At 46.2% G+C, this 27,642-nt stretch overlaps 1 protein-coding gene across 1 annotated transcript; it reads left to right on the top strand.

The window, feature by feature from the left end:
- Positions 1-977: 977 nt before the first annotated feature.
- ARSL (arylsulfatase L) lies at positions 978-27,314 on the top strand. The gene is made up of 11 exons (XM_069464322.1): positions 978-988; positions 7,054-7,086; positions 8,121-8,282; positions 9,487-9,608; positions 12,864-12,986; positions 15,225-15,648; positions 16,952-17,088; positions 20,160-20,294; positions 21,852-22,014; positions 24,156-24,277; positions 26,962-27,314. Exons 2-11 carry the CDS (start codon positions 7,064-7,066, stop codon positions 27,312-27,314), a joined length of 1,764 nt encoding a protein of 587 aa, XP_069320423.1. The 5' UTR covers positions 978-988; positions 7,054-7,063.
- The last annotated feature ends 328 nt before the right edge of the window (positions 27,315-27,642 follow it).

A 27,642-nucleotide genomic window follows, 5' to 3' on the forward strand; every position in this document is an offset into this window, starting at 1 on the left:
AGAGCCAGCCAGTGTCCCCTTTCTGGATCTGATGAAGGGCTTGGGAGGGTTGCCACCCACTTGGGGATGAAAGACTGGCAGTGTTCAGGAAGACTTTCTGGGCTCTTGCTGTGAGCAAGCCGATCTGCAAATAGGAACAGAAGGTCTTGTGTAGCCACCTGGAAGCTAACAGCACAGGCTTGGGGACTTGCCGGGTCCCTCCCTGGAGCAACCTAACTTGGATTCTGTGGAATTCCTGTTTCTGCTTTGCAGAGCGCACCAGCTACGCGCATGCCTGGACCGGGCCAGACGGTGCTACTCAAAGAGCCAGCCAGTCTATCCCTCTTGGCGAGGTGAAGACGCTCGCCCTGAGACGCTCCCTCTGAGAGCCAAGCGCATCGCCACACTCCAGCCGGGCGGGCCCTGGAGGAACCCCAATCCAGGTAAGCGAACCTCCTCTGCTGGAGCTTGCTAGCAAGTCCGCTTACTTTAAACAGCAATTCTTTCCCGGCAGACTGCATCCTTCAAGGGGATCCCTGGGAAAGTTTTAGAAGAAATTTCCTTTAAAAAAAATATAATAGTCGGTGAAAATACGACATGCATATTTTACTCGGGAGATTTCTAAACATCATGCCATAAGAAAACCCCACAAGAGAAAATAGCCCAAGCAGGGGAAAATTGCAACCACACTACATTCTTGTCTTAGAGATGCTGAAGGCTTGCAGTGTGGACAGTGGAAGAGATATCAGAGATGAAAAAAATTAAATTGGATTTTTTGGAGGGGAAAAAAAAGGGGGGGAGGGGAGACCAACCAGGCCAGCCAACCGTTTATGATGGAACAGAGAAGCCAGGCTTGCTGCCCGGGGCTGAGGTCAGGGCGGGGAAGGAAGTCTGTGATTCTGTCGCCTGGAAGAGAATCAAAGGCTAGATTATGGGTCATATTTGGACCGTGTTTCTTTGTCTTTTTCTGTGGTTTTCCTTGTGGGGACTTTTTATCCGGGAGCAAGGAGTCAGTCTGCAGCAAAGCATACAGCACTCTAAGGGTTAAAGTGCAGAGTTCCTTGGAAGGGAAAAATAGGCTCTTTCATGTCGCTAAATAGATAGACCATATCATTGACGAGCCCGGCCACAGAATTGATGTATAACTATATCTCGTGCAACGCTGCAACCATGATTGAGGATGCTGTATTTTGACTCAAATACAACCAGCCAGAGAAAATAAACACAGTTAGTCATGTTCCCCACGAAAGTCAGAAGCTGCCCATAATATGTTTCTTTCTGGAAAAAAAAAAAAGGAATATATTCATACCTACTAATTTTTATAAAGGCGAATATATATGCATACTTTTATAAAGGAAAAAAATTATATATAATTCATTATATATTTGCATATTTTTTATATAATCCATTCATATTCCCAAGAGTCCATCATTCTCAACCCAAATGCATGTATGTAAATATATATATGTACAAAAGGTATAATGTATATAATGTATAATATATATGAATATACAAATGAAAATATTCCTATAGGCTCCCTACATGGTAATGATTTAAGATTTGTTGCCACAAAGTGGAACCAACTACAGGTAGAGTGCATCTTAGTGGTAGGAAAAGAAAGTGTTCCTGGCTGGCACAGTGGCTCACACCTGTAATCCCAGGATCTCTGGGGGGCTGATATGGGAGGATCTCTTGAGGTCAGAAGTTCGAGACCAGCCTGAGCAAGAGCGAGACCCCCGTCTCTACTAAAAATAGAAAAATTAGCCAGGCATGGTGGCATGTGCCTGTAGTCCCAGCTACTCGGGAGGCTGAGATAGGAGGATCGCGTGAGCCCAGGAGTTTGAGGCTGCAGTGAGCTATGATGATGCCACTGCACTCCAGCCCAGGCGACAGAGCAAGACTGTCTGCAAAAAGAAAGAAAGCATTCCTAACACCTCCCACCTAATATTCACCGTAAGAGGTGCCAGGAAAATCATCCGCTTGTCAACACAAGCCAGGTAGGGCGTGTGCCCGGACGTTTCGCTCATGAGACGACTGGGTGGTTTCATCCCCCACACGAACAGGAGGTGAGACCAGGACACAATGTCTGGTAGGTGATTTTTCACAGATGCAGGGTTGCGGCTGTTTAACCAAAGTTGGGAAGAGCAATCGATCAGGCTGAACTCCACTAAGCAGCCGTCCTTGCAGGTCAAGAATGGTTATTGAATACAGGCCGTTTTGTAGGGTTCAACTCCAGAGAGAGCAGTAGCTGTCCGACCACGTTCATGGCAGGGCTTAGAACCTGTTGACTGCCTCATTGGTCTTTTCTGGTTCTGTTACGTTTTTTTTTCTTTAAATCAGTATTGCATGGCTAAATGATGTTACAGCACACAGCCTCTACAGGCTAACGTTAAAAAATAAGGAGAGTGACCGCCTGATTTGGTGGCCGCAGGTGTGGCTTTGAGCTCCCCCATGCTGGGACATCCAAGGAGTCTTTGCTTTTCATCCATCTAATCTCAACCTCCCCCAACCCCATGGAAAAACAAACGTGAGGTCAATCATTCCCAGCCCAAAGCACTGTGCAAATGCTCCCTGCACTCAAGCTTGCTTCCTTTGGGAGGGAATCTTCCTATCTTTGATCTGGGGCTTCAGAAGGAAATCACGGGGTGAAGGGAGTCTTGTGAATGAATATTCAGGCACAGTCCACACTGAATTCTCACTCCATGCCCATGCCCTGGGCAGCAAGTGTCTTCCAGCTTCCTTTTCTGTCCCTGACAAATGGCCCCGTCTGCATACACAAAGCAGAAAAGTCACCATGACTTAGAGTCCTGGGAATTCAGTTCTTTCCTGCGGAAGGGTGGATATATTTTCAAACTTCCAGGAGAAGCCCCACTCTCTGCATCACCTCAATCTCACGGCATCCAAAATCAAACGCATTCACTGCCTTTATTTCCCATCTCTTTATTTATAAAAGAAATACATATTCATTGTGGGGATGGATGGGGAGCGGAAATTGGAAAAAGAATAGCTTTCCTGAATCTCCACTCCCAGGGGTGAACCACTGCTGGGCAGGATTGCTGTAAATGGTATCCCCATATTTTGTTTTGTTTTGGGGTTTTGGGGTTTCCTTACTAGGTACACTTATACAGTATTTTGCTTGTATTCCTTGTTTACTGGACATCAGCGCTGTCATCAAAGGTCAAACAAAGCTGAGTCAGGTATTAAAATTCTCAGTTGGTCTAGTTTTCTCTCCATGTACAACTTTAAATCCCTCCCTCTCTGCTTGTGAGACTATTAAAATTCTGCCCACCCTCAAGCAAAACAAAAATCTCAAGAACAGAGTGTACACACACGTCCTGCCTCTGTTCTCTAAACATCAGATCTCAGATGATACCTCGTTTGCTTGTTTGATTTTTTAATAGACAGGAAATTTGTCAGAGGTAAAGCAATTTAAAGTTCTTATTTCCCCACCTCTTATTGTACTAACTTAGCTAACTTATTCCCAATTCAAATTGTCCTCTGTTCACACATAGAGATGTCACTGATGTTTGTATGTGGGCTTCTGCGTCCTGCTACTTTATTGAATTTGTTTATCTGTTCTGAGAGCTTTTTGGTGGATTATTTTATTTTATTTTATTTCAGCATATTACAGGGGTACAAAAGTTTAGGTTACACATATTGGCTTTGCCCACTGAGTCAGAGGTTCAAGCATGTCTATCCTAAATAGAACATCATGTCATCTGCGAACAAAGATAATTTGACTTCTTCCTTTCCAACCTGGGTGCCCTTTATTTCTTTCTTTTGTCTAATTGCTCTGGCTAGGACTTCTAGTGCGGGATTGAATAACAGTGGTGAGAGTGGGCATCCTTGTCTTGTTGCAGATCTTGAGAAAAGGTTTTCAGTTTTTCCCTCCATTCAGTATGAGCTTGTTGTATATGGCTTTAATCGTATTGAGGTATGTTTCTTCTACACCCAATTTTTTGAGAGGTTTTTTTTTTTATCATGAATGGATGTCGAATTTATCCAATGTTTTTTCAACATCTAGCTTGTTTCTATTTCTAGAATTATTTCTGTTTCTTCAATTGGAGCCCTAAGAAGTTTCCATTTGAGAGATTTTCTTCTCTCTCTCTCTCTCCTTTTTTTGCTTTCATTAAAGTTGTACATGTACTACATCAATACATGGTCATTGAAAACTCCCCCAGCCCAGACTGAGCAAGGGCAAGACCCCGTTTCTACCAAACACAGAAAAATTAGCTGGGCATGGTGGAGCACACCTGTAGTCCCAGCTACTCGGGAGGCTGAGGCAGGAGGATTGCTTGAGCCCAGGAGTTTGAGGATGCTGTGAGCTAGGCTGATGCCATGGCACTCTACCCAGGGTGACTCACGAAAAAAAAAAAAAAAAAAAGGAAGAAAAACAAAACTTTTGGGGCATAATATTTTTTTTTGGATCCCTACAAGAATTCACTTCTCTTGAAGATGACTTGAAGTCCAGAGCCAGAGAAAAGATCCCAAATTCCCTCCTTCCTGCCCCTCATGGATAAATCTCTGGACAGTTTGCTCAATTTTCTTCCGGTCTTTGCATCCACATAAACACAATATCACAGAGCGCACGTGGCTCTTCTGTCCTCTCCTATAACTTCACACGCGATCAGCATTTTTCTTGGTTCTTAAAGCCCATTAATTTTCTCAGGAAACAGGTTTTGCCCCTGAAGCCTCACCCCAGCGAAGCCCCACCCAAGGTGGGGGTAAGAAATACAAGGTGGAGTCTCCGAGCCCTTCTATTCTCTCCCCACTTACTCCCCAGGGGCTTCGCAGCCCTGTAGACCTGGCAAACCCCCTCCCCCCTGCCAACCAGAGCCTTCTGAAAATGGGATCTGACCAGGTCACTCCTGTGGCCACCCGATGGTGAAACCCAGCATGGCAGCTTGCCCCATGCACGGGCCACATGGGGTCAGGCCCTGGCAATGCCCCCAAGGCCACCTCTTGCTTCCAGGGACCCTAGCACTCATCTTTCATCTCATCCCTTTTCTGCTGTTACACCACGGCCTCTACGCTTTTCGGGGAATCGGAGGGGCCAGGGGGTCAGCTGTTTCCCTCACACGCTACAGTGGTGAGTGAAGTCCTATTCCTTCAGACAGACCCTCCCAGCTCTGTCTGCAGGCAGGGATCTTTCAGAACAAAAACACTCGCAGCCGGTGTTTGTCACTCGTGCCTTTGCACGGGGGGGTTGAGAGAGACAAGATGCCATGGAGCCAGGGAGGGAGACAGGACCTGGCGACACAGGGCCAGGGGGCTGGTGCCACCTGGAGTCCCCTCTAACTCACCTGCAGGTCTGCAGAGACTTGTCATTTGTGGATCTCTGGTCCAGCGTCACCAGGCTTCTGTGGGACACTCAGATCCCGTGTTAGCATTGTCCCTGTGTGCTGAAGGAGACAGACACAAACACGTCCTCAAAGCTCGAGCAGCTGGGGTGTGTCTGTCCTCGGGGAACCAACTGCCCCATCGTCTGCCCTGAAAGTCCCTGGGCTCACACCTGGGGCCGTTTTGTCAGGACGCGGTGGCGCCATCACAGGGCTTTCCCTCCACACTGCACAGATGACAGGTGCAGCCCAAACCCGACGCACCCAAGATGTCCTCGATTCCAGAGGTGAACGGACTAATGAACTCGGGTGTATCCAGACACCGAAATAGTATGTAGCGCTAAAAAGAAACCGTCAAACCATGAAAAGACACAGAGGAGGCTGGGCGCGGTGGCTCACGCCTGTAATCCCAGCACTCTGGGAGGCCGAGACGGGAGGATCGCTTGAGCTCAGGAGTTCAAGTTGAGCCTCAACAAGAGTAAGACCCTATCTCTACTAAAAAAAAAAAAAAATAGAAAGAAATTAGCCGGGCAAGTAAAAATAGCTGGGTGTGGTGGCGTGTGCCTGCAGTCCCAGCTACTCGGGAGGCTGAAGCAGGAGGATCCCTTGAGCCCAGGAGTGTGAGGTTGCTGTGAGCTAAGCTGATGCCGCTGCACTCTACCCTGGGTGACAGAGTGAGACACTGTCTCAAAAAAAAAAAAAAAGACACAGAGGAAGTTTAGATGCATATGACGAAATGAAAGAAGCTAATCTGAAAAGGCTACAGACTGCGATTCCGACTCTAAGACATTCTGGGGACGGCAACACTATGGAGACAGTAGAAAGCTCAGGCCTTGCCAGGTATTAGGGGAGGGAGGGACGAACAGGCAGAGCTCAGAGGATTTTGGGGGCAGTGACACGATTCTGCATGATCCTATAGTGAGGGGTCCATGTCATTATACACCTGTCCAAACCCACAGAACATAAAACACCAGGAGTGAACCCTGATGTGCACTCTGACCTCTGGGTGACACGTAAAGCTATCAACCACAATAGTGGGAAAACCACAGAGCATCACGTCACCCACCTATACACAACCTTGGAGAACCAAAACCGTCCCCCAAGTTCAAGGGCTCTCACGCCACTAAAATCCTTCCGGAAAATGTATAAACCAAGCCAGTGGATAAACGGTCCTTGCCTTGTTTCTAGCCCTTGTCCAAGTGTACCCAGCTTTAAACCAACTGAGAACTTCCCTCCTGCGGACGCGGCAGACCATATATCGACAACCAGATAAGTCTGGCACATGGCGTCTCCTTCTGCCCGAGCCTGGCCCTGCCCCAGCCGATGGCCTGGGCACCTGACAGTCTCCACAACTAGGCTGCATTGAAGACAGCCACACCTAGTCACCGAGGTGTCACCTCCAGCCCCTTCCCATGCTACCACAGCCGCGTGGAGAAGTTGTAACAGAAACCACCTGGGCAGCAAAGCCCCAAATAGTTCTCATCTGTTTTTGTTTAAAGTAACATTTTACATCCTTAACCGAGTATGCAAACTTTTTAATGCCTTTTCCCTCCCCGAGAGCATTCCTTTACGAGACGTGATTCCTTGTTTTAAGGTGTTTTTGGTGTCGTTATTATGAAAGAGAATCAAAGTTCCCCTTTCTGGTTATGAATTTGCTATTTTACCTGTGATTAGTCCAGGTTCTGCTGCCTGCGTTATTATGAACGTCTTTATTTCTTACAGGGTGTAAAAAGAGAAGAGAGACCATGCTACATCTGGACCACTCTTGGTAAGGGAGGATGATGCCCCTTCCTTGATATTCTGTTTCCTGCCTCTGCCTCTCCTCTGTGGCTTTCTCAGAATGCATTGATTACTGGGCGGCCTCACGCACTCAGTAATCGATCACACTGGGGACCTGTGCTTAACGGAAGCGCACGCTCCCCTACCTTGCGGCTGCCCCAAGCAGCCTCACACCAGGTGGGCGTTCAGCGCTGCCACGGGCCAGGTGTCTGGTTTTCTGGGATCCCCACCTTACACACCTTCTTGGAGACTAAGATCACGCCTCTACTTTATCACACTGGGGAACTGGCACACCACTGCCCTGCTGTCTACGTGCATGCCCACGGTGGCATCCACAAAACAAAAATAGCAATAATGGTGGCTGGGTGGAAGCCACTAAGCCCTTGCGGCCACGCTTCCTCATGGAAGGCAACCACCAGGGGTCTCCGCTGCAGGCTGGACCCTCCACCGCCTCGAAAGACCCCGTTCTCGTGAGATACCAGTGGGCTAAAAAAGTCAGTCTTTGGAATGTTTGCATTCAAGCTCAAATGCCCAGAGACTCTTCACAGACTCACAATGACCAGCCCGCTGTGGTCTTCCCCTGCCTTGAGTGTGCACGTCTTTTCTGCTCTTCCAGGTGGTCCAATACCTAACAAGGTGCCACCAGTACCTAAGTCTGACTCAGTTTACTTGCTTAAGAAAGAATGAGGAGGAAAAAGAGCACTAGCTGTTCTGGAAATCCGATCCACACATTCTAAGCAGCCACGAATAAGGCTTCCCATTAATCCCTGAGTACGATCCCTTACCAACAGAGGCCAGAGCTTCCCAGATAAAAGGCTTAAAGTCCAAAGAAAACCATCCACAGTATGAGTCATTTTTAACCAGGAAAAAAAAAAAAAATAGATCAAATGCCTAAGAGATGCTCTCAGAGCTATTCTAGCGTGTGAAAATAATGTCAAAATCCCCTAAAATGGTGACGCCAGATTCCCACTTAGGGAATTGTTGGGAACGAGACGGGAAGGAGAGTTACGTGTCCGCGGGTAGCTTGTGTTTCAGGAGCTGTCTGGCTGCGACCCTGGGTGTGCTATTGGGTTTGACGCCTGCCACTTGCGGTGACGTACCTGGCTCCCGGCCGAACATGCTTCTGCTGATGGCGGACGACCTTGGCATTGGAGACGTTGGCTGCTATGGCAACAGCACCATGAGGCAAGGAACAGGAGGATTGCTCTTCTCTGGTGCCTGCACTGCAGAGACCAGAAGAAAGAGAAGCCACTAACCCTTGGTGTGGGCAGTAGTCCAATCTTAGAGCTCTGCACACATTGCTTCTTCTAACACCCTCTAAATCCTACTTCTTCTCATGCCTGCACTAACCCCAGCTCAAACGCATCCTACCTATGACTACTCATTTCTGTTTTAAATACAATTTATATGCACCCCGTATGGGATAGACAATGTTTTAAAAATCACTTCTGTTGCTTGCAAACCGAACACGGATATCGACCAAGCCTACCCACTCAGGCATGATTGCATTGCTCCCCTGCTGAAAGACTTTGCTTCCGACAGACAGGTGCACATGTCCCCAACCCCAAAATATGACATGCATTATACCCATTAGGTGTGAATCTACCCATCCCTTCCTTGCCCCTCCACCTGCTTGATTTCCCATGAATGTTATGTCCATATGTGCACATAAGTGTTGATCAATTATTTGCAATTTGATGGTGAGTCCATGTGGTGCTTGTTTTTCCATTCTTGTGATACTTCACTTAGTAGAATGGGCTCCAGCTCCACCCAGGATAATACAAGAGGTGCTAGATCACCACTGTTTTTGTGGCTGAGTAGAACTGCATGGTGTACACAGACCACATTTAATTAATCCACTCCCGTATTGATGGGCACTTAGGTTGTTTCCACATCTTTGCAATTGTGAATTGTGCTGCTATAAACATTCGAGTGCAGATGTCTTTTTTATAGAATGTCTTTTTTTCCTTTCGGTAAATACCCAGTAGTGGGATTGCTGGATCCAATGGTAGTTCTACTTTTATTTCTTTGAGGTATCTCCATACTACTTTCCACAGGGGTTGCACTAGTTTGCAGTCCCACCAGCAATGCGTGAATGTTCCTATCTCTCCGCATCCATACTCACATTTGTTGTTTTGGAACTTTTTCATATATACCAATCTCACTGGAGTTAAGTGATATCTCACTGCGGTTTTGATTTGCATTTCCCTGATGATTACAGACATGGAGCATTTTTTCCTGTTTCTTGGTCATGGGACCTGAGAACATCTTCAATCATTAAACAATGAATGGCCGGCAGACTTTTGATGGAGCAGTGTGTGGCTCTCCATGCTTATGAAAAACCTGTTTGTTTTTTAAGGAATAAAGCTGGTAATTTTTCCCCGCCTAGGACTCCAAATATCGACCGCCTTGCAGAAGAAGGAGTCATGCTGACACAGCACATTGCCGCCGCGTCTGTGTGCACGCCAAGTAGGGCTGCTTTTCTCACCGGCAGGTACCCTGTTCGAACAGGTTGGTCTTTCTTCACAACTAACCACGTGCTCCCCTCAACTCCGGTTACAGAGATAGTAAAGAGCGGGTCCTCTGGCACAGTGGGAAGAGCGTGATCTAACCCGGCACATTCTCACCATCAGACTGCAGTCAGTAAGAATAGACAGCCCCACAGGTAACCGGGTTACCTGGGCAGGTGTTACCCATTCGATTGCTTTCCTCGGTGTGCAGAACTACATAAAACAGGGATGGGCCAACTTTTTCTGTTAAGGGCAGGTTACTAAATATCTTCCATTTTTCAGCCAGTCTCTGCTTGCAGCTGCTCACCTCTGCTGTAGCTTGAAAGGATCTATAGGGAATACGTGCATAAATAGACATGGCTGTGTCCCAACAAAACTTTATTTATAAACATGCAAGTTTTAACTCCGTATCATTTCTCATGGTATGAAATATACTTCTGTTTATTTCTTTCCCAACCATTTAAAAATGCACAAAGCCATTCTTCACTCCTCGGGGGTCTGAAAATGGGTAGAAGTCCAGATGTGGCCCAGGGACTATAGTTGCCAATCCCTAGTAGAACAGTTAGTAGGGGCTTATCAAGAAATATCTTGACTGTGCTCATGCAAAAGTTTAAGTAGCCAGATATGTTTAATCTGAAGAAGAAGAGGTAGGAGTCCCTGTGGGTTGTCTTCCCACATCTGTCCAACGCATGGAAAGAAAATTTCTTTCGTTCTCTGTGGATGAAAAGAGACCTCCAGGATGGATCTAAAGAATGACATATATTGGTGGAACATTCCTCTTGTTCCACCACAGGGGTTCCAAAACCATCCCATTTGTGCCCTGTAAGTCTTGTAGATTTTTTGGGCAGAAAGTTCTGCTGTGTTTGTTTTTTTTTTTTTTTTTTTTTGGTTAAAATTCTCTGTGTCCCTGAGAGTTGGGCAAAGAGTAGAGCAAACCTTGGGAAGTCCGAGCGGTGTCCTCAGCATTTGTCTATGCTTTGACACAGAGGCTGAGACTCTCCAGGGGGAGAGTCAGACCCTGCCTGAGTCAGGACTCTCCAGAGAAACAGAACCCAGAGGATCTACCTGTCCATCCACCCATCCATCTATCATCTATTACCTGTCATCTGTCTATCATGTATCTATCACCCAGCAATAATCTGTCTATCCATGTCTGTCTGCCTACCTAGCTATCTACCTAAAAGAGATTGATTTTTAAGAGATTGCACCATGTACTTGGGGGATTTGGCCAGTCCAAAATCTGCAGGGCAGGCCTTCTGGCTGGAAACTCATGCAGGGGTGGGAGCTGCATCTTGAGGCAGGATTAGTCTGTATCCGGGAACCTCAGTGTTGGCCATTCAGACCTGCAGTGTTATCAGATGACGTACACCCCTATCATCAAGAGCCATCTCCTGTCATTAAAGTCAGCTGAGTATACATGTGAACCACTTCTACAAAAGACCTTCACAGCAACACTAAAGTTGTGTTTGAATAACAGGGGACTGACGGTGGTCACATCAAAGTGACCCTGCAGACTGTCACGCATGTGGGTCTCTGGCAACTCGTCTCCTGCCCCAAGGAAGAAGGAATCCCGGCCAACTTAAACCAAAACAGCCCCCCGCACAACTGTCCTTGCTGTGGCTCAGAGCTATCCAGCTTCCCGCTAGCCCACATTGAACCGGAATTCATCCTCAGTGTTTTGGAAAACCTGAGAAAGGATTCTCCAAGTCCCCAAATGATGATCGCTGAGAACCATGTTCACTCTGCAAACCAGATCGATGCTCTCTGAGCACACTGAGCTACATTTATCCAAATGGCCTGGAAGCACAGAGCATCTTCCGAGAACGTGGTTCTTAACCACGGCCGCACAATGGAATCACTGCAGACCTTCACCGAAACATCCACACCAGCGACCCACCCTCGGGCAGGCTGAGCTCGCTAGTCTGGGGTGCAGCCTGGTGTAGTGATCACGGTTTTTGTTTTTTATATCATGATGCTTTGACATGTTGGGGCCTGCCTGACCCTAGAGAGAACGCTCCTTGCAAGGCCAGCCAAGGGCTAGAGACAGCAAATGACTCACCTGTGGGTGCTCCTTTCCTAGGCAAACGGGCCAATCCACAGCCCACACCCCAACTGCCTCCTGTATGAGATTCTCATTCCTGGGGCCACTATTCCCCTGCGCTAATTACTGCAGGGTCAGGTGGCAGCCAACTAGGAACAGCCCCTGCTGCCCAGAGCCCACTGAAATGATTCAAACCAGCCAATCTTAAGTTTGCCTGTTTTGCCTTGCCTATTTCTTCCCATTAAAAACTTCAATAGGCCAGGTGTGGTGGCTCACACCTGTAATGCCAGCAATCTGGGAGGCTGAGGCAGGAGGATGGCTTGAGCTCAGGAGTTCAAGACCAGCCTGAGCAAGAGGAAGACCCTGTCTCTACTAAAATAGAAAAATTAGCCAGTTGTGGTGTTGCACGCCTGTAGTCCCAGCTACTCGGGAAGGCTGAGGCAGGAGGATCACTTGAGCCCAGGAGGTTGAGGTTGCTGTGAGCTGTGATGACACCACTGCACTTTAGCCCAGGTGACAGAGCAAGACTCTGTCTCAAAAAAAAAAAATACAATAAAGTCCTTTTCCCATTCCTCTCCCTCACTACCACCCTCCCCACCCCCCCACCCCCAGTCGCATCCCCCTGAACAACCCTGGTGCTTCCCTGTATGACTCCCCCACCCCTGGCCTCTGCGGAACTGTGAGCTACAAAGTATCTTCTCAATGGCAACCTTGTCAGCACTGTGAGCTACAAAGTATCTTCTCAATGGCAACCTTGTCAGCGCGTTAGAATCATCTAACCTTTCCAAAGCCCACCTTCCACCCCTGACCAACAAAAACCACAGTCTCTGAGGCAACAACCAAGCATCAGAATATTGTAAAACTTCCCACTTGATTTCAATGTGCAGAGAAGTTTGGGAACCACAGGATGATATCAAGACTATGATGAAATCATAAAACCATCTTTAATTTTCATTCCTTTTTTATTCAATTCTTTTCTTTATAACCTGCACATCACAGGACAATTCATCTTCTTAACTTTTTCAGTAAATTGATCATTTCTTTTGCTGCCCAAAATGCAACCCATAAGATAAACCCACGTAAGAAGTAAATTTTCAGTTTCATTTTAAATAATGGAGAATTTCACCAGGTATTTTTTTTTAATTAATAATGAACATACAAACAAAAAAACAAATGTATAACAGTATATTATTTTTAATGATTGATTGTTCAAAGGTATGGTTTCCAGCAATGGTTACCGTGTTCTTCAGTGGGCCGGAGTATCTGGAGGCCTTCCAACAAATGAGACAACTTTTGCAAAAATACTGCAAGACAAAGGCTATGCTACTGGACTAATAGGTATGTGCATTTTTTTTTTAAGTGTTAAGCACATTACTTTTATTGGAAAAGTATGCTCAGCTAAAAAGTTTGGAAATAAAATCTGTGGTGTGCTCTGGTATTTTCCAGTAGACAGAAAGCTGCATGTTTGTGGAAACCGTGTTACTTTCCAGGTTGTTGGGTACAAAGTAGATGCTCAAGAAACAGCATATTTGGCATTTTATACAAGGTGCTGATGTACCGTGATTTTAAACAAATAAGAAACCATATACTCTTCTGTCTAAAATTTCCATAATGCTATCTGCAATGCCATCAAGGCTTAGTAACTCTCTCTGCTTCCATAAACAACATGTTTATTTTTCTGTATGTTGAAAAACTGTGTCATGAATTGAATGAAAAATAAAATTAAGCACAAATAGTTTAAGAGGGGGCCAAGTTGCCATCATAATTATCATGTTGTAATAATGATTTTTATTTACAGTACCATTTATGGGTAACAATGTGAGTAGCTAATACACTGCATATAAAGTCCAATAGACTATGATTATATTTTAAGATAGAAGAGGCTATGTTCATGGGATAAACCTTGGGAAATTGCATGAGGTTTTCTGGATGGCAGACAGCATTGGGGTGGAGAGTGTCTCTTTTTTTTTTTTTTTTTTTTTGAGACAGAGTCTCACTCTGTTGCCCGGGCTAGAGTGCCGTGGTGTCAGCCTAGCTCACAGCAACCTCAAACTCCTGGGCTTAAGCGATCCTCCTGCCTCAGCCTCCTGAGTAGCTGGGACTACAGGCATGCGCCACCAGGCCCGGCTAATTTTTTCTATATATATTTTTAGTTGGCCAGATAATTTCTTTCTATTTTTAGTAGAGATGGGCTCTCACTCTTGCTCAGGCTGGTCTCAAACTCCTGACCTCGAGCTATCCACCCGCCTCGGCCTCCCAGAGTCCTAGGAATACAGGCGTGAGCCACCGTGCCCAGACTCTTTTTTTTTTCTTTCATTATTTTTTAAATTTTTTTTATATGAATGAGGCAGCCTCCATGCTACAAAACAGAATGAGACCTCCCCTGTGTTTTTGTTTGTTTGTTTTCTTGAAACAGGGTCTTGCTCTGTTGTCCTGGCTAGAGTGCAGTGGTGTCAGCCTAGCTCACAGCAACCTCTAACTCCTGGGCTCAAGCGATCCTCCTGCCTCAGCCTCCCAAGTAGCTGGGACTACCTACAGGCATGCACCACCATGGCTAATTTTTCTATTTTTAGTAGAGACAGGGTATTGCTCTTGCTCAGGCTGGTCTCGAACTCCTGACCTCAAGTTCTCCTCCCGCCTTGGCCCCCCAGAGTGCTAGGATTACAGGCATGAGCCACCGTGTCCGGCCAGCAAGTTTTCTTTATCAACATCCTCATACTGGCAGCATAGAAGCTAAAATTTTCCTAAGAAGTTGAAAGTCATGCTCTGTAAAACCTTCCACCCACCTGGACCATGGCCGCTATCGGGGTGGTTTAGCAAAGCAAGGAACAATTCCAAAACCCCCAATTGTTTTGCCCGTACTGGCTATATCACATGGAGCTCTCGGAACAGTCTGTTCCTTCATTGTTGTTCTACCACAGACGATTACCAACCCACGTGCAGTAAACTAAACTAAATAATAGTCCCCCAAAATATCCTAAATTCTGAAACCAGACAATATTACCCTGTATGGAAATAGAGTCTTGGTAGAGGCGATTAAGTTAACAATCTTGAAGTGAAGGGATGAGCCTAAATTATCCAGGTGCAAAGACAAGTGTTCTTTTAAGAGGGAGGTGGGAAAAGGTGTTGTGACCAAGAAGGCAGAGACTGGAGTGACGCGGCCACAAGCCCAGGGACGCCTGGAGCCCCCAGGAGCCGGAAGAGGCAGGAAGGAGCCTCCCCTGGAGCCTGCGGAGGGAGCACAGCCCCGAGACACCTGCGTCTCACACTCCTGGGCTCCGGGACTGGGAGAGGATGAATCTCTGTTGTTTAGAAGCAGCCACAGTTTTGGTAATTTCTTGCACCTGTCGTGGGAAACTAATCTACCAGGTAACGCTGCCACACAGAGTCCTCACTGCCCTGAAATGACACGTCCTGGTTATGGTGCAAGTAATAGCTAAGGCCACCCGCACCTCCCCGCATCCCTACCCCACCGCAGCGGCCAGCACAGCGCCCGGAGTGCGGCCAGCACCCCAACTCCACTTACCCAGAGAGGGTCCCCCCGTTGTCACACCCACATCTGTTCTTGCCCCTCAGGAAAATGGCACCTGGGTCTCAACTGTGACTCCTCCTCCGACCACTGCCACCACCCGCTCCAGCACGGGTTCGGGCGCTTCTACGGAATGCCGTTCTCCATGATGGGCGACTGCGCCGGCTGGGAGCTCTCCGAGAAGCGCGCGGCCCTGGAGCGCAAGCTCAGCCTCTGCTTCCACGCCGTGGCCTTGGCCGCCCTCACCCTGGCCGCCGGGAAGCTCACCCGCCTGGCGCCCGTCCCGTGGACGCCGGTCCTCTGCTTAGCCGTCGTGGCCATCCTCCTGTTCACAGCCGCACAGTGCCTGGGGACTCTGATTGTGCACGCGGACTGCTTTCTGATGAGGGACCACAGCATCACCGAGCAGCCCATGCGCTTCCAGAGAACCACGTCCCTCCTCCTGGAGGAGGTCGCGTCCTTTCTCAAAAGGTGTGCACGGGGCGGCTCAGCTCGGGGCTGAAACACGCCCTAAATAGTTTTCTCTGGTTGGTACCTGAAGGATGGAATGGGCATGACCCAAAAAACACTTTGTTTTCACATTTTTTTGGGGGGGGGGGAGGACATCCATGATGGTCACTTGAGCCCTGTGACTTGTGTCCATGCAAAAACAGTGGTCCCCAACCTTTTTACCACCAGGTACTGTTTTCAGGGAAGACAAGTTATCCATGCACCGGGGGTGGGAGGGGTTCAGGATGATTCAAGCACATTATCTCTATTATGATCACGTTGAAATGTGTAATGAAATCATTATACAAGTCGCCATAGGTTGGGGACCCCCTGCATGCAAACTTTGTTCCAGGTCGGTTGGAGTTTGCAGCTCCTGCTCTCAGGCGAACCCCGTGCCATCCCCAACCTCGGGTCACCAGGGACCGTGTTTAATTAACATAACAAACTACATCACCTGAAGAGCCTTTACAATAAATTATATTTTACGCCTCTATCACCGAGGATATTCCAATTAAGAGGGCGATAGCATCAAACTCCAACTTAGCTGGTGGCAGTGAGGTTGTAATTATGTTCCACGACACTCTTGGGGAGTGCGTGATAGAACTGCCTCTGTAGGTAAGAACAGCACTGACAATTAGCTGCAAATGGAAACAGGTGAGGGTGATGTATTCTAATTAACACTGAGAGCTTCGCCTTAATTTTTTTTACATTAAGGGTGTAGATTAGACCATACAGATCAGGTGGACGGAGGCGGAAACTGAGGCATTGCCTAAAAGGAAGGAAATCAACTGACATTTATAACCTAATAGACCCCATTTTTTAAGTATGTTTTTTGATAACTATTGTATGTCCTAAACCTCACGACTGCATCAAAATTATAAAGAAAACCGAATGTGTGACATCAATTTTTCTTTAAGCTAAGATTTGAGGTAAAAAAATAGACTGAAATAACTGAACAAGATAAAGTTGTCAGCTTAGACAGTAGCCTGGTGTTATTTTAACTTTGCATTGTCATATATTCATACAGTTAGAAAATTATAATATTCAGGGAGAAAAAATGCACAAAATCACTTGTGGACTTTTGAATAGATGTCCAAAGGGAAAAGTCAACATCTTGGGAATTCTTAAACACAAGAACAATTTCCTGTTGAAGGAGGGTTTTGTGCATTTGCCCTTGGCGAGCACAGTAAGAACGTGACAAGTGAGATCTGTGCTTAGTGTCTGCAGGACTTTGATCTCTGCTTTACCAAAACAGTAACCTTAGTGGCTTTGCGTTTATTTTCAGAAATAAGCAAAGACCTTTCCTTCTCCTTGTTTCGTTTCTACATGTGCACACGCCCCTGGTGACTACGGAGCACTTCCTCGCAAAAAGTCTCCACGGGCTGTACGGGGACAACGTGGAGGAGATGGACTGGATGGTGGGTAAGTGGATGGTGTCCGCGTCCTAATCCCATGTGGCACACAGAATAATGTCCCAAAGATGTCCACGTCCTAATCCCATGTGGGACACAGAATGACGTCCCCAAAGATGTCCACGTCCTAATCCCACGTGGGAGACAGAATAGTGTCCCCAAAGATGTCCACGTCCTAATCCCATGTGGGAGACAGAATGACGTCCCCAAAGATGTCCACGTCCTAATCCCGTGTGGTAGACAGAATAACGTCCCAAAGATGTCCACGTCCTAATCCCGTGTGGTAGACAGAATAATGTCCCCAAAGATGTCCATGTCTTAATCCCTTGTGGGAGACAGAATAATGTCCCCACAGATGTCCACGTCCTAATCCCATGTGGTAGACAGAATAGTGTCCCCAAAGATGTCCACGTCCTAATCCCATGTGGGACACAGAATGACGTCCCCAAAGATGTCCACGTCCTAATCCCATGTGGTAGACAGAATAGTGTCCCCAAAGATGTCCATGTCCTAATCCCATGTGGTAGACAGAATAATGTCCCCAAAGATGTCCATGTCCTAATCCCATGTGGTAGACAGAATAGTGTCCCCAAAGATGTCCACGTCCTAATCCCATGTGGTAGACAGAATAGTGTCCCCAGAGATGTCCATGTCCTGATCCCATGTGGTAGACAGAATAGTGTCCCCAGAGATGTCCACGTCCTGATCCCATGTGGTACACAGAATAATGTCCCCAGAGATGTCCACGTCCTAATCCCGTGTGGGAGACAGAATAATGTCCCCAAAGATGTCCACGTCCTAATCCCATGTGGCACACAGAATAATGTCCCCAAAGATGTCCACGTCCTCATCCCATGTGGTAGACAGAATAATGTCCCCAAAGATGTCCACGTCCTCATCCCATGTGGTAGACAGAATAATGTCCCCAAAGATGTCCACGTCCTAATCCCATGTGGCACACAGAATAATGTCCCCAAAGATGTCCATGTCTTAATCCCTTGTGGGAGACAGAATAATGTCCCCACAGATGTCCACGTCCTAATCCCATGTGGTAGACAGAATAGTGTCCCCAAAGATGTCCACGTCCTAATCCCATGTGGGACACAGAATGACGTCCCCAAAGATGTCCACATCCTAATCCCATGTGGGAGACAGAATAATGTCCCAAAGATGTCCACATCCTAATCCCATGTGGGAGACAGAATAATGTCCCCAAAGATGTCCACGTCCTAATCCCATGTGGGAGACAGAATAATGTTCCCAAAGATGTCCGTGTCTTAATCCCATGTGCTAGACAGAATAATGTCCCCAAAATGTCCACATCCTAATCCCATGTGGGAGACAGAATAATGTCCCCAGAGATGTCCACATCCTAATCCCATGTGGTAGACAGAATAATGTTCCCAAAGATGTCCATGTCTTAATCCCATGTGGGAGACAGAATAATGTCCCCAAAGATGTCCATGTCTTAATCCCATGTGGGAGACGGAATAATGTCCCCAAAGATGTCCACATCCTCATCCCATGTGGAATATAGAATAATGTCCCCAAAGATGTCCACGTCCTAATCCCCATGTAGGAGACAGAATAATGTCCCCAAAGATGTCCACGTCCTAATCCCATGTGGTAGACAGAATAATGTCCCCAAAGATGTCCACATTCTAATCCCATGTGGGAGACAGAATAATGTCCCCAAAGATGTCCACGTCCTAATCCCATGTGGTAGACAGAATAATGTCTCCAAAGATGTCCATGTCCTAATCCCTTGTGGTAGACAGAATAATGTCCCCAAAGATGTCCATGTCCTAATCCCATGTGGCAGACAGAATAATGTCCCCAAAGATGTCCATGTCCTAATCCCATGTGGCAGACAGAATAATGTCCCCAAAGTTGTCCAGGTCCTAATCCCATGTGGCAGACAGAATAATGTCCCCAAAGATGTCCATGTCTTAATCCCATGTGGTAGACAGAATAATGTCCCCAAAGTTGTCCACGTCCTAATCCCATGTGGCAGACAGAATAATGTCCCCAAAGATGTCCATGTCCTAATCCCATGTGGCAGACAGAATAATGTCCCCAAAGATGTCCAGGTCCTAATCCCTTGTGGTAGACAGAATAATGTCCCCAAAGTTGTCCATGTCCTAATCCCATGTGGTAGACAGAATAATGTCCCCAAAGATGTCCATGTCCTAATCCCATGTGGCAGACAGAATAATGTCCCCAAAGTTGTCCAGGTCCTAATCCCATGTGGTAGATAGAATAATGTCCCCAAAGATGTCCATGTCTTAATCCCATGTAGTAGACAGAATAATGTCCCCAAAGATGTCCGCATCCTAATCCCATGTGGTAGACAGAATAATGTCCCCAAAGATGTCCACGTCCCAATCCCATGTGGTAGACAGAATGACGTCCCCAAAGATGTCCATGTCCTAATCCCATGTGGGAGACAGAATAATGTCCCCAAAGATGTCCGTGTCTTAATCCCATGTGGCACACAGAATAATGTCCCAAAGATGTCCACGTCCTAATCCCATGTGGGAGACAGAATATTTTCATTTCTAACAACAGACAAAACTCTGTTTTTTATACATAAAAGAGCAAGACCCAACCAAAAGAATTAAACTGTAATATAACGATGCAGGTGGGTTACAAGTCAAAGCATCCAAGGAGAGGATGGATGTGAGGCCACAGGGCAGCCATCAGACTCAGCCCTCATCAACAGGCACACTGGGAGAAAGGTTTGTCTGTTGTTAGAAATACAAATAATATAATCCTACTTAACTAATTTTTAAAAAAATCTCTAGGGCACTGTGAATTATACAAATGACAGAATCCCCTTTCCTGTAGCACTAAGACACTCAGAGTCACTGCTGGTCACAACTGGTCTTTGGCGATGGCATTTTCACCGTATCCTTCCTTCTCTGCACTCTCGGTTTGCCTCACTGGTGCGTTTTGCTGTCTTGTCCAACATACCTTCCACCCTGGTAGCTTGCCTAAAACGCTGACAAAAGCATACACCGAATAGTTGGGTTTAAGACATTCTTCTATTTTGACCGCCTCAAACACATTTGTGCTTTGCAGGACAGATCCTTGATACGTTGGACAAGGAAGGTTTGACTAACGACACCCTCGTTTACTTCACGTCGGACAACGGGGGTTCCTTAGAGTCTCAACACGGAAACCACCAGTACGGTGGCTGGAACGGGATATACCGAGGTAAGGCTGAGAGATGCCCATAGCCGTGTCTCAGGGCTTCATCTCCTCCCTACGATTCCCACCCGTTCCCTTGGAAAGGGGCCAGCCATTCCGGGACAGTGACTGCTGCTGCCCACACACTTTGGCGTTTCCTATCCAGGGAAAAAATTATAATTTGCAATGCTCAGGTTTGATAGGTTTTTTTTTGCACCATTAAGTGTTTTTCAGTAGACTCTCAGAGGTGTGCGGCCATCACCACTAAAGGAAATCTTGTACTAGCAGTCATTGCCTATTTCACTGTGCCCAATCCCAGGCAGCCACACACTTATTTTCCATCTCTGTTTATGCATTTCATGCCAACAGCATCGTGCAACGTGTGACCTTTTGTGCGTTGCTTATTTCCTTAGCACAATGTTTTTGGGGTTCATCCACCTTGTAGCAGGTGTCAACGCTTCATTTGTTTCTATTGCTGAACACTGTCTCATTGTGTGTATAAAACCATACTTTGTGTATCTACTTCTTTGCTGATAGACTCAGATTTGAAGTTTAAATTCGGGCAATGTCACCAAGAAGCGTGGGCACCCAGGTGGCCACATTACAATCAAACTAGGATTCTAGCACTATAGATGCACCACAAAGATTCTAAAACGTGCAGTTCAATATACATAGCTTAACACTGTTGTGACTTTTTTTTTGTAACGTAGAAAGCTTTGTTTTTTATTCAGTGAAAGAGTTGTTTAGAACAATGTTGGCCGACATGCCTATGAAGCACCCGTCTAGTTCATACACGAAAGGAAATATATGCATGCTCATTAAATCAGTTAATGCCTTCCAAGAAATTCTTCACACCGAGGGTCTGATTCCTGCAAAATCTCAGTGCTGTCCACGTTGATGTACTCTGTACCCAACATCTTCATGTGCCGCGAACAACGCCCTTGGGACGGCCTCTTTTAAACGTGCTACACTGTTGCTCTAAAAGGATTTTCCCTCCACGTCCCTGAGCCCACCATTCTGCAAGTTTCGCTGCACGTGGGCAGGTACAGCTACATCCCGACAGTCCCTCACCCAAAAACACACCGTGCATCCAAGAGAGGTGACGTGTGTGTATACACCCTGAAAGAGGCCAGGGCGAGGATCTGGAGCTGTCAAAGCAAAGGGACAGAAATCACAAGAACTCAAATGATCATTGTAGTAGAAACAATAAAAGCCCCCCAAAATATACTGTTTCTTCCAGCTCCCGGGGGCTCCAGGCGTCCCTGGGCTTGTGGCCGCGTCACTCCAGTCTCTGCCTCCGTCTCCACGTGGCTTCTCCTCTGTGTCTGTGTCTCTTCTTCTCTAAGGACACCTGTCATTTGGGATGAAGGGCTCACCCTAATCCAATCCACCCTAACCAACACGCAGGTTAATAGAAGAATATAAAATCTATCTTCTGCAACTATAGTATGTTGTAATTTGATTAAAACAGAGAAAGAGAGGGAGCGACTTAGAAGAAGCAAAATAAGGTTGAGTCAACCAGAGTTAGGCATCTACTTCTGATTTTTAATCTTTTTTTCTTTTTCCATTTCTGTTGAAACGCAGGGGGCAAAGGCATGGGCGGCTGGGAAGGCGGGATCCGCGTGCCGGGGATATTCCGCTGGCCTGGGGTGCTGCCGGCCGGCCGCGTCATCGCCGAGCCCACCAGCCTGATGGACGTGTTCCCCACCGTGGTGCGGCTGGGGGGCGGCCAGGTGCCCCAGGACAGGTACGGAACCACCCAAAAGAAGCCATTCAACTTTGGGTAGAGAAATCAACATTTAAGGGAAATGATACCGTCCCTTCTGCCTTGTCAGAAAACATCCACGAAATCAGTGTCTGGGAAAACACTCCCGGCTCTATTATTTAATGCTGGGATCAAATGTCTGTTTCCTTTTATACACAAAATGTCTATTTCCCTTTTCCTAATGCTTAAGTGGAGCACAGTTTATTATAAGCGTGATTGTCATTGAAAAATCTAACAATGCAAGATTCGAAAGACATTACTTTTGGTTCAGGGTGGCAGGGACTTTTATAGGATTCCAATTTCTCTTGTCTTAAAAGATATAAAAAATCATTTGAGAGGAAATAGAAAGAAAATAATGTTTTTCATAATCTTGATAGCTTAGGGAAGAACACATTTAAATTGTAATATATATGTATATATGTTGTGCATAGATAAAAATTGTAATGACTTCAAGTTATTTTCTTTCTTCTACCCACTTATAGGTGGCCCATTAGCCCTGCTTAAAAAAAAAAAAAAAACACTATGTTACCATTTTAGTGCCTATTACAATTATGTCCTTAGTAAAAATTTCTAGAAGTTGAATTTCTTGGTCAATAATATGGCCAGTTATGGGCAAATCTCTTGATATATTTTGTCAAATTGTACCCTAGAGATTGCTACCAACCATAAGTGATAGTGTCTAAATTAAAAATAATAGACCTAAAATCATTTAAAACCATTTGTATATACATAATTTATACTTCTAGACATGTGTGTATATATATGTGTACATACGTGTTATATAATTTTTATATATACATGTGTTATAATTGTCATTGCTTTATCTCTGGCAATTGTTAAAATTTTTATACATTTATTCTACATTTCTCTTGTTTTCTCTTTTTTTACATTGAATTACATGTCTTGTTGGATTTTTTCTAATAGCCCATTAATACATGTTTTTTAATTTATAACATGTTCTGTGTTTTAAAAAGAAAATTTTTGTCTATCATATATATTGCAAATGCATTTCACTGGAAGGTAAAATAAATTTAGCCATACATTATTGGTTGGTTTTATTAATATATAGACACACATATACATATGTGTGTGCATATATGATTATATATATTTTGTCTTTTATTTCATTTTTTCCACGGTAACTTTGACCAAGCAAAATCTATTTGGGGTTCTCAATTTTCTACCTGGATTGAGAACATTAATCCTGTTTTTAAAAAATCTTCCATTTATTGCTATTCTAAATTCATGGCATCTATAAAAAGATACCATCGGTATTTATGATTAAATTTGAGATGCAAGATCCCGCAAAATTTTCAAAATAATTTAAGAGAAATTAAAAATAAGGTCACTGCAAATTTTCCACTTAAAGGAAAATGTCATCACCTTCAACCATGTGGAAAATGAATGTTCCAGTCCCATCAGCACATGTTTATTAGCAGGTGTTTGCTCTATAGACAGCCCGGAGCGGACAAGTAAAAAGGTGATGCAGATATATTTCCCACCCCATAGCAACTGACCCTGTAATTAATTGGAAAGCAAATTGCACAGTTATCCCTGCAAATCCAAACAGGTGGATTCCACCTCTGTGCTAAGAAGGATGCCCAAATGGGAAGTGCAATGCCAAGAAGATAGAGCCGGGCTTTGCAAAACGAGCAGTATTTAAAAAGGAAGAAAGGGCAGGCTACAGAAAGGAGGAAATGCTAGTCCAGGAACTCTCCAGAAACGGAACCGGTGCGAAGCTTTGTTAAAGAATACAACGTATTCTATAGCGACTGAAAGCCCAATACGATGTAAAAACAGAAAGGTGTTTGGACAAATGGTTGTCTTATTTTTGCATTCATAATAAGGCCGAGTGGACACTCATTGAAGGCAAACAAGCTGGTTCCCCCGGGAATCCTTTTAGCCAAGGATGGAGTTTCCCGTGAACGATTCGAGCAGCTACTGCATGCTTGCCAAGGCTCGTGCACGCCTCTGTCTCTCCCACGCTCACACTCCGACCTTCCTTCCCCTGACACGATGCATGGGGAATGCAGGACCATGGCCCTGGGCAGGTGACTGCTGTAGAGACAGACGGTCCCCACGTCCTTGCAGCATCCCTGAGTCCCTCATGTGCCTTTCTGCAGAGTGATTGACGGCCGGGACCTGCTGCCCTTGCTGGTGGGGACGGCCCAGCACTCGGACCACGAGATCCTGCTGCACTACTGCGAGACGTTTCTGCACGCCGCCCGCTGGCACCAACGGGACGGTGAGTAAGGGGGCCTCCGTCCTAACACCCTTTGGGAACGAGCTCCTCGGTGGCATCAAAACACAGGGCCCCCGCAGAGCCTGTGGGTGGGCGTCACATCCCGGCTTCCGTGTTCAGGTCTCTCTACATCTTCAGAGCGTGAATTTTTCCTCGCTAGCTTTTAAAATTTAGTTCTTGGCAATGTATGTCTCCCTGGTTCCACCGACATCCCCTCTGAGGTCGCCTGTCAATCGTCTTACGATCTGGAAAGGGCGTCGTTAGGTATGGTTTAAGCGCCACGTAGGAAATTGTTTTACCTCCTTCTTTCTTTTCCCTGAGACGTGAAGTGCAGCTTCTATCATCACACACACATATATGCACACACACATATGAGCAGTGGCTCAGGGGAGCCAGTAGCTTGCTGATTTTAAGGGAGAAGAAGAGAAAAAAAAAATAGCAAAAGGCGTCAGTTCATAACAAAAGTGGCAGGAGGATATTAAAGTCCAAGGCTTGGTTTCCTGCCTTTCCTTGGAGAAGGGATTATCACAGGAGATGAGACTCTGCCCTCGAGATACGGTTGAGGCTGGAGCTCATTCTCCTGCTGTTGACTCAGGAGCTCCGTAAAAGCAGATTCTCACAAAACACTTTTGAAAGAGAGAGGTTTACGTCTCTTTTCTGTGCATTCAGCTCTTTTGAGAAGTTGTGCAGGACAGAACTCCTGCAGGGAGCCTGCTAGCGACAGAGCTCACAGGAGTGATCTTTAAGCATTCCCGGGGAAATCGTAGGATTAGGTTTTTCCCCGTTATTTCTACAAGGCCTCCCCTTTCACACATACGTACATGTCTGAGACTTTTCTCATCTATTCTATTCATCTAGACGTGCGTCCAGATGTTTTAACCGCCTTAGCTTAATGACACAATTTCATCTTCCTTGTAACAATAATAACTTTGTAACAAGAGCAGCCACTTCCCTGAATACTTTTTGGGTCTCCAAATTTTCTAGGCTCTCTTGGCCCCCAAGTCCTTTCAAAAGAGCTATAAAATCATTTGCCACTTTTAAAAAGAAAAAAATATATGTCCCACAGAGACGTTAATCATCATGCCATTGCATGCGTCGGTTAACCTTGCCTTTGAGGCATAAGTATCTTTGCAACACGGGATGGCCCCAAACAGAAACACGTTATGTTTCTTTACTTATTTATTCTTATGTAAAAAGTATTCACTTCATCAAGCTCCTATGTCCTTGCCAAGTAATTTCATTGTATTTTAAGCACCTTAATATTAATGGCTATGTTCACCTGAGTTTGCCACAGGTTTTCTGTTATCTGTCATTTTAAAAATCCAGCTCTTGCAATTAATTAACGATGGGATCCTTTCATGTTAAAGAGCGCAAATGATGTCGGCTTCTGCCTTCGTGTTCATATAAGAGCGCCTCACCTATACTGAGTTTGCCTACCTCTCTTTTCTTCACTTGTATTTCCCTCTCTGTGATTTGCTCTGCCTCCCACTCTTCCTGACTTGGCTTCCTGCACTTGGTGTGGTTTTTCTTCCTGAGTTTGCACAGATCGATACCCTGCTTGTGACTCACTCTGCTTAACGATTCTCCAAAGCATTGTGGAGACACATCCCTGAACGGGTATCTTCCCGGAATCTCTCTTATTTCAGGGAATTATAGATTTTTTTTTAAAATCTCCCTTCTTTTCCAATCCATCTCACTATTATAATTGGGGGTGATTTTAATTGCTACACTTTCGGGTTCTTAGATTACATATGATAGCTCTTGCCTTTGAAGGTTTTCTGTAACCTTTGCGTTCATTAGCACGTCCTGATCCGTCTGACGCTGGGTTCTTTTACGCTATAACTGCATCATTTCTGATCTCTCTCCTCTCCGTCATCAGATGAATATGTCAAATTTTTTTCAAGGTAGAAAGATAGGCAGTGTATTCCTACCGCCTGTGCATCTCGAACAGTACCCTGTTCCGCCTCCCAGGGTCCACTTTGCCTCTGCTGAGTGGCTCCCCAAGACTACTGGCCGCAAAAATGACAAAAAAAAAAGTCCAAGCTTCTCCCTGAGACATGAGCTAGCCCTTCCCTGTCTCTGCAACATCAGCTCTGATAACTGACACCTTACAATCTCCAACCTCCAACCTCCCTGTGCTCTGAGGACAAGCTAAGCCCATTCCTGCCCCAGGGCCTTGGCACGAGCTGTTCCAAACACTTGTAATGCTCTTCACGGGCTAGATCTCCCTACGGCTGGCTCACTGTTGACATTCATGTCCTCCGTCAAATATCACCTTCTGAGACAGATTTCCTGGACCCAAAGCAGCCCCTGCAGTGCACCCCAGACTCCACCCACACAAACCTCCACAGTTAACTTCCCACCATCTGTATCGATTATACTTCCTGTCCTTCTGGACTTACCTGCTCTAGACGTTCCACATAAAGGGACTCATACAACACATGCCCTTTCGTGACTTCTCTCACCGAGCATCATGTTTTCAAGTTTCATCCACGTATTAGGGTTTCATTCCTGTTCCTGGCTGAACACGATTCCACCGTGTGGCTGGAAGACGTTCCGTTTATCCTTCATCCATCCACGGACACGTGGGTGGCTTCTCCCTTCTAGCTGTCCCTAAGAACTCCGCTCTGGAGCAATGCACTTTGTCTCTCTCTGTCAGCTCTCTGGGATCCCTGTCCTTCCCCCAGGAGGAAGAGTATGGAAACTCCACTACATGACTCCGGAGTTCCAGCCCGAGGGAGCCGGCGCCTGCTATGGGAGAGGGGTCTGCCCGTGCTTTGGGGAGAAGGTGACCCATCACCACCCACCTTTGCTCTTTGATCTCTCGAGAGACCCTTCCGAGAGCCACGTCCTCACGCCAGCCACGGAACCCTTGTTCTACGAGGTGGTGAGACGAGTCCAGCAGGCGGTGGAGACGCACCAGCGGGGGCTCCACACGGTCCCTCTGCAGCTGGACGGGCTGCACAACATCTGGAAACCCTGGCTCCAGCCCTGCTGTGGGCCTTTCCCCCTGTGCTGGTGCCACAGGGAACATGATTGACAGTGAGTGTCTGCGAGCGAAAGCTGGAGCCCGGATCTCTGCATTTCCTTGCTCAAGTTGAAACAAACATTCACTGTTAAGGCATCCGTTTGCATAAAGGTGAATAGCTTTACCCCATTAAAAGAGAAAAAGCCAAGAAAAAGTAGCAATGAATAATAAATATTCGGTAAAATGCACCGTTGAATGGTCACCCGAGCCACCCAACAGGGAAGTGGAGAGCAACGGACCTCCTGCTTTGGGGGGATCCTGTCAAGACTCCAGGACCCCAAGACAGTACAAGTCCCAAGAGAAGGTGTTTCTGTGTCGTGCAGATTTGCAGAAGAACAGG

Source organism: Eulemur rufifrons, chromosome 30 (assembly GCF_041146395.1).
Source record: "Eulemur rufifrons isolate Redbay chromosome 30, OSU_ERuf_1, whole genome shotgun sequence".
In the NCBI taxonomy this organism is placed as follows: domain Eukaryota; kingdom Metazoa; phylum Chordata; class Mammalia; order Primates; family Lemuridae; genus Eulemur; species Eulemur rufifrons.

What these genes read in the sequence shown, in the direction of transcription:
- ARSL (XM_069464322.1), top strand. Translation starts at nt 7,064, where the DNA reads ATGCTACATCTGGACCACTCTTG. An exon ending in TATGGCAACAGCACCATGAG is followed by an intron (nt 8,283 to 9,486) that starts GCAAGGAACAGG and finishes TTCCCCGCCTAG; the next exon opens with GACTCCAAATATCGACCGCC. An exon ending in CTATGCTACTGGACTAATAG is followed by an intron (nt 12,987 to 15,224) that starts GTATGTGCATTT and finishes CTTGCCCCTCAG; the next exon opens with GAAAATGGCACCTGGGTCTC.